The 7,230-nt window shown below is 35.2% G+C and overlaps 1 protein-coding gene across 1 annotated transcript; it reads left to right on the top strand.

The window, feature by feature from the left end:
- Positions 1 to 4,467: 4,467 nt before the first annotated feature.
- Positions 4,468 to 6,931, top strand: LOC145158536 (putative F-box protein At1g67623). The gene is made up of 4 exons (XM_079077423.1): positions 4,468 to 4,607; positions 4,694 to 4,850; positions 4,943 to 5,117; positions 6,927 to 6,931. Exons 1-4 carry the CDS (start codon positions 4,468 to 4,470, stop codon positions 6,929 to 6,931), a joined length of 477 nt encoding a protein of 158 aa, XP_078933549.1.
- Positions 6,932 to 7,230: the final 299 nt, after the last annotated feature.

Below are 7,230 nucleotides of genomic sequence, written 5' to 3'. Positions count from 1 at the left end.
AAGAGAACGAAGAGGATGAGCAGGAAGACTCTGACTCAGAACCCGAGGTCTACAATCCACCTCAAGTTGCCCAAAATCCTAACCCTCATCAGAATTTTCAAGGCCCGAGGCCTCTTTGGCAGTGAACTTGGGAAGGTGGAGCCACGAACAGGGACAACCACCTCCTTACAATGGAGACCGAAGCTTCTACAACTTGAATGAGGGAGGCTCAGCAGACAGAGTCCTCCCTATCTTGGTTTGTCGCGTTGCTCGCAATGCTGAACAAGGAAGAGAAACCATCGACCAAGTCATGGAGATCAGGGCTAACTCAGGAGTCAACACAGTTCGTCTCCGCACTACAAGAAAAACGCGATTTTGCTACGGAAGGAATCCGTTGCGAAAAGCTGAAATTCCGTTGCAAAAGATGAATAGCGACGGAATTTGCAACGACTTATTTCTGTCCCTAAAAACGCCGTAGCGAGGAGTTTGCAACGGAAACGATAATTCCGTCGCAATTGTGACAACGGAATGAAATCCGTCGTAGATGGTATTCCGTCGTGTATGCCGTAGTAGGTTTCCATCACAAATTTCGTGGTAGTTCTTCCGTCACAAATTTCGTTGTAGTTAATCCCTAGCAAAATCCGTGGTGATGAATCCCTAGCAAAATCCGTGGTGATGAATCCCTAGCTAAATCCGTGGTGATGAATCCCTAGATAAATCCGTGGTGATGAATCCCTAGCAAAGTCCATGGTCATGAATCCCTAGCAAATTCCGTTTGATCACTTCCTAGCAAATTTTGTGGTCATGAATCCCTAGCAATTTTAGTGGTGTATATAGTATATACCAGATTCAATATGGACCGATGGATAATTGATTTATAAATTATATCCAAATAATTTTGTAGTAATATATGAGAAACAAAAAAAAACAAAAAAATCATAACCATCATATCATAAAATAACAAAATAATTATTTATTACATTGAAAAAAGAAAGTTGCTACTCTAAAATACATAATCTTCAATAAACATATATCAACCTACTACTCTAGTTGTTTTGTAAAGCCATTAATAAGATCCAATGTCGGTTGTAGTTGTTTTTCAAGATGCCTGACCCTTGCTTTGTTTTTCTCTTGTTGGGCGTTCATCATTTCTTTAAGCTCTTCGTTTTGCTGTTGTTGTTTAGCAACAAGCTCCCTCATTTCTTCTATTTCATCATTTTTTTTCCGGAATGTAAGTTACATCCGTTTTACCATTCCTATTGGGAACCGCCTTTGCAAAAGAGCCTAATCCAAAAAGTCTTCTTTTTTATCATGACCACCTACAACAGCATAAAATAGCCTGTCCTCCTCAAATTCAACACCTTCAGCTTCCAACTCTTCCGTTTTTCTGTATAGGCCGCCTACAAAATAAAAATATTATAAGTTAAAAGATATCAAATTTAGGAATGATATTATGGAGTAACTACAATATAAAAGTTAATTTAAACTGAAATGAATATTACATGAATTTGTCTATCTTTTTCATTTGTGAAAGTGACTCCATCATGATTCTTAGTGTGTGTATACAGGAACAATTCACTATGGGGTGGCTCATGTCCTAATTTCCTCTTCTGCATAAATACCATATAAAAAGTCAAATATACAGAAAAACATATGCAAACATTGATACGATGTACCATTTAAAAAATTACCAAATCAGAAGCTATTTTCAAATGACATGCGAATCCAGCGTTATGTGTGGGTTTTGCTACTCCATCAGCCACACCGTTACGCCTATTCTTCTTGTTCTGCTCAGATTTTAGCTTGTATTCTTCTGTATTCTATTTTAATTGCCAGGAGTTCCAGACTTCCTGTGGAATATGAGCTGGTTTAAAGCCATGTTTGTTTCTTTTTGGGCTCCTCATGTTGAAGAGATATTGACCATAACTTTGTGTCACTTTCCTTGCCCAAGCTTGCCTTACTAGCGAGTCTATTGTCTCATCCCAACAACATTTTTTCTACACATTAACAATATAAACATAAGTTGAAGTGTAAATGTTTACCAAACAACAATTTATGACTTATAGTTACCTGAAACTCCTCCCAATATAATTCGCACATTTCTTTGCTTACTTGTGCCCAAGCGTACCCTTCTGGATCTACTCTTTGTTTAAAGGACTAACTAACGTGTGCACAAGGGCCTGGTGGCATTAGCCTTCAAGTAATCTTGTGATGTGTTAAGTTATGAATTGATATGTAGGTGTAAACCAAAATTTAATACATAAAAAAAGTTGTAATTAAGATTTGAATTGGTAACTCACGTATTTTTCCAAACATGAACATTAAAACGTCCATCTGGTCCACAATCTTCAGAGGAATTGTTTTCACCTTCTACATTTTCCACTACAGATCCATTCATGGGTGGTTGTGTTGGTGATGGGGTAGATTCTTGGATAGGTGTTGTTGATGGGGTATATTCTGGGGTAGGTGTTGGGATAGATGTATATGTTGAGGATGTGGTAGTTCCTTTACTTAAGGAGGGTGTGGTAGTTATTGTAGTTATGGAGGATGGTAGTGTAGATGTAGGTTTTGAGGTTGTGGTAGTAGATATAGGTGTTGATGATGTGGTGGTGGGTGGTGGTGTTGAGGATGGTTTAGATAATGTAGGTTCTGAAGTTTTCGTTATTGATGTTCTTGTTGACGATTGTATTGTTCCAGTTTCTGAAGTTTTAAATGTTTTTTCTAAGGAGGGTGTGGATGTTTTAAGGGATGCCGAGGAAGTGGTAGTCATGGGTGATGTTAATGATATAGGTTTAGGGGTTTTGTTGGTAGATGTTATAGGTGCTTTGGATGTGGTTGTTGGTATTGGCAAGTCGATTTCTTCATCTTGTAACTGTCTGTTTAGGAATTTTGCAGCAGAAATCCTGTTGCGTTTCATTACTTGTGGTGCAATGAATTTAGTTGGCTTCACACCGGATGCTCCTTTTGGTTTCGGGGTCGACATCTTTCTGACACAAACAATAAAAATAAATTATATATGAATGCATTACTTTGCATGCAACCTATTGAATACAATCAAAACCAATTTACATGAAGATTATCAGAGAACAAAAAACGATCGATCATCACGCAACAGTAAATTAAATAAATATAAATTTTAGACGAGTGACAACCTATATCACCAAAGTCAGTGCACAAGCGTATAATGAACAAAGATTTCCATCAATAAGCTGCCGGAGATGATGATTACAGAAAATGTAAACCCTATTTCTAATCGGTAAACTTAATTACCCTAATATGCAGCATAAAAGTGTGTAGGTTGGAGGGAAACGAATTGTGAAATACTTTGAACCTCCGCTAATAAAAAATTCGAACTGTGCTAATTACCGCTAAATATTTAGTAATTCAAATTTATTTAAAGTAGTTACAGATTGATAAATAGGGTATATACATATAAATAACGTCAAGAAAGAACATAGAGTAACGATGTGTTCATAGTATAATTTTAACTTAGAATTATATACGAGGACTAAACATTAATAAACTATACATCTTTTTGTTTTTCTGTTTAAACCGAAATTTATATACAAAAGACGTACGGGTCATGTAAATATATAAGATAGTGGCTTATGGTGTCCATGGATGACATATGGGCCATTGGTCGACATGGTAGTGGCTTATTGTGTCCATGGATGACATATGGTTGATTGGTTCACATGGTAATGGCTTATGGTGTCCATGGATGACATATGGATGGCATATGGGCCATTGGTCGACATGGTAGTGGCTTATTGTGTCCATGGATGACATATGGTTGATTGGTCCACATGGTAATGGCTTATGGTGTCCATGTTTGACATATGGATGACATATGGGCCATTGGTCCACATGGTAATGGCTTATGGTGTCCATGGATGAAATACGGGTCATTGGTCAACATGGTAGTTGCTTATGGTGTCCATGGATGACATATGGATGACATATGGGCCATTGGTCAAGATGGTAGTTGCTTATGGTGTCCATGGATGAAATACGGGTCATTGGTCAACATATATCATTTGTGCCGGTTGTGTATTAAAATTTAAAATTTTCAAATACTTAATTTTGTAGGAAATATTAATTTTTTAAATAATTTTATTAATAATTTAGGGTCCCCGATTAATCCCCGCTGAGTCTGATTAATCGCTTATCGCCAGTCGACCGCCGAGCGAGTGACGAGCGATTTTTACAACCTTGATTAAAATAGAAATTGATTTTTCTTTTAAATATGACTTTTTACAAAACTACCCTTACTAATTAAATACGATTCATTGTATGTATTAGGACAATTTGGTCATTTTATAATGGAACATCTTCTAGGCGCCATAATGTTTTCCGACGAAACACGTTGTTTCAGTTCTTCACTCTTATTTCAGTCACTTGCAAACAACCCCAATTTCAAAATTCCGACAGTCAAAAAACCCTAAAATCATTTTCGCAGAATCGTTATCTTAGTGAATGTTTATTATTATGGAAGCTAGTACTTCTTCTAAGAATCAATCAACAAATCAAACGAAATCGCTAACAGACATGCCATTTGAAATGATGGAGAAAATAATAGTCGACTTGGCAAAAATTTCAGCAATCGAGGCTTTCAGGATGAAGAGTGTGTAAGTTTTGCCTTTGATCATTCTATTTCACAAGTGTATTTGAGTTGTCTTTACATTATGGAGCGAATATTGTGTTTCGTTTGCAGTTGCAAATTCTTCAACGAGGCAGGAAAAACGGATGAAGTATATAAACTTATGGAGTTAGATGGATTACGATTTCGTGTTTGGTCTAACCAGAAACATGCAGTTGTCAATAAATGCATAGAGATGAGAAACCCAAATCTTCTATTCAGGAATGGATTGGTACATTGTTATATATATGCATAGTAGTAATTAATTTGTTACTTGTTTTGCATAACTTTAACTAGAAATTATGTGTTTAATGTTTTTTTTAGATGAAGTTATTTTTCTTAGAAGCTGAACATGAAGGGAAAACGATGCTTGAAGAAGCATCTGCATTGGGACATTTGGATTCAACATTTATCCTGGGAATGATGCTGATGGCTGAAAGGAGACATAGGAAGCAGGAAGCTTTGGACATGTTGAACAATGCTTACCGCAGAGCAAATGGTAAGTGGAATCTTAGAGCAACTTGTTCTAAGGTTCATCTCCACTTAAATAGGGAGGGGAGGAAACATGTACACTTCCATGGCTTCGATAGATCTTGTGCATTGCATAAGTCTGTAGTTAGTGTGTCAGACGCTTTGTGAATGGATTCAAATGGGTGTTTATGTGTGAAATTTGTTTATGGGATGCTTGTTTCGTTAGGTTTTCTAGGGAGTTTGGTATAATTTATGAGTTGTTTGTTGATATGTACTTTCATATTATGACAATTAATGCTTTGTAGATTCTTTTGGTTTAATATATGAATATATAGTAATTTACTTGATAAGTAATTATTTGATGTTGTTACTTGATTAGTAAATATGTTGTGTTGTTAATAAGGGACTAAAATAGTTAAAGTGTGGAATGATGTTTGAATGTTGTTTAAATAATGTTTGAATAATGTATTTTGGACTTTTAATATTAGTGTTTATATTGTATTGTGATTATAGTTGTATGTAGCAAATGTTTGTTCTTTCCTAGTATTAAATACATATAAAATACAATTGTAAAGGCATAAACAAACATGTATTTTATTTTGGACTTGGTAATTTGGTTCAATATCAACTAGTGGAGAACCCATGCTTTGCATAGGGTAAAATTGTAAAGGAATAAACATAAGGACTAAAAGTGGCAACAAAGAAAAAGTATTGTGGCTAAAATCAAAGTAAAAAAAGTTACTATAAACATAGGGACTAAAAGTGGCAACAAAAGAAAACTATTGTGTCTAAAATCTAAAGTAAATAAGTTTACTGTTAAATCTTGTTCCACTTTTAATATGTATATTACTACATGAATATATACTAGTAATTTAGTGAAATGTTAATATAAATGTATTACATTATGGATTATGATATATATGTTATTTTTGTCATTTTCATTTCAACAATCAAAAGTCCAATGTTACCTAGCTATAAAAGGCTATAATATTTGAATATGTGTTTTGACACAAATACCCTTAGTATTCAAATATTTGGAATGATTTCAGGGGCAATTTGGTCTTTTTGCACTCTAAATTGTTAAGGCGCCATCATACCTCTGACGTCACGCCGGCGTTCCAGTTCTTCAACCATTCAGAACATCTCAACTTTTCCGGACGATAAATCTGCATACAAACACTAAAACCCCCAAATCGTCGAAGGATAATCGTTCTCAAAAACGATTTTCTCCGATAATAGAGACTCCTGTACTCCTCTCGACCCGATCAGCATAAAGTAAGTTTTTTCCATACCCTGTTACACTGGCTTTTATAGTTACGCTTAATTTTAAAAAAAATTGAAATCAACTACTCCAATATGTATTTTGTAAGTAAAATGTCGAATACTATAAGTCTTCGTTCGTTAGATGATCTCCCACTAGAGCTTTTGAGTCGGATATTTGTAGTATTAGGGTCAGAATCTGCGAAAGACATCGTCTCTGCAAGACTTTGGTAATTCTCAATAAACATCAACTAATGAATGTATATTTGATGAAATAAAACTTTATTTGTTTGTTATTTACTGTGTATTTAAATTTTTGAAGTTCAAAGAAGATGTATGAAGCAGGGGGTGATCCTCAAGTGTACAGAACAACATGCATTAACATGTTTGAAGGAATGGGTCCTAAAAACCTGAAAGCTGATTTATTTATACGCACATGTGCATTGCATAATAACATTGAAGCCATGTTCAAACGAGGAATTGTATGTGTAGTTTCAATAATTATATGTAATTTATACCATTTATTAATATTTAGTGTCATTGATGTTTTATATTGATATTGTTATTCTGTCAACAGGATGAGTGCTTTTTTATGGCAATTTTAATTTAGGAATGACTTTGTTGAGACAAGCAGCAAATGAAGATCATCTTGAGGCAATTTTGTTGGGGTGCAAAGATTTCCATGAATGACTTTGTAATGTGTTGACTTTTGTAAAACCCACTTGCATGTGGTGCATTAGCCTTTTGACTCATGAGATAGAGAGTGAGAGAGAGACATGTAAACACCTCTATATAAGGTGGGTTTAGTCCACTTGTAGAGGTGTGCTTGAGAGGTGTAAAAGTGAGTGTGTAAGTGTGTGTTATTTATGTAGACTAGATCT

This window comes from Lactuca virosa, chromosome 2, assembly GCF_052849685.1.
Source record: "Lactuca virosa cultivar CGN04683 chromosome 2, Lactuca_virosa_CGN04683_v6, whole genome shotgun sequence".
Classification (NCBI taxonomy): domain Eukaryota; kingdom Viridiplantae; phylum Streptophyta; class Magnoliopsida; order Asterales; family Asteraceae; genus Lactuca; species Lactuca virosa.
Note: the sequence above shows the minus strand (reverse complement) of the source record. Positions and strands in the feature narration are given on the sequence as shown.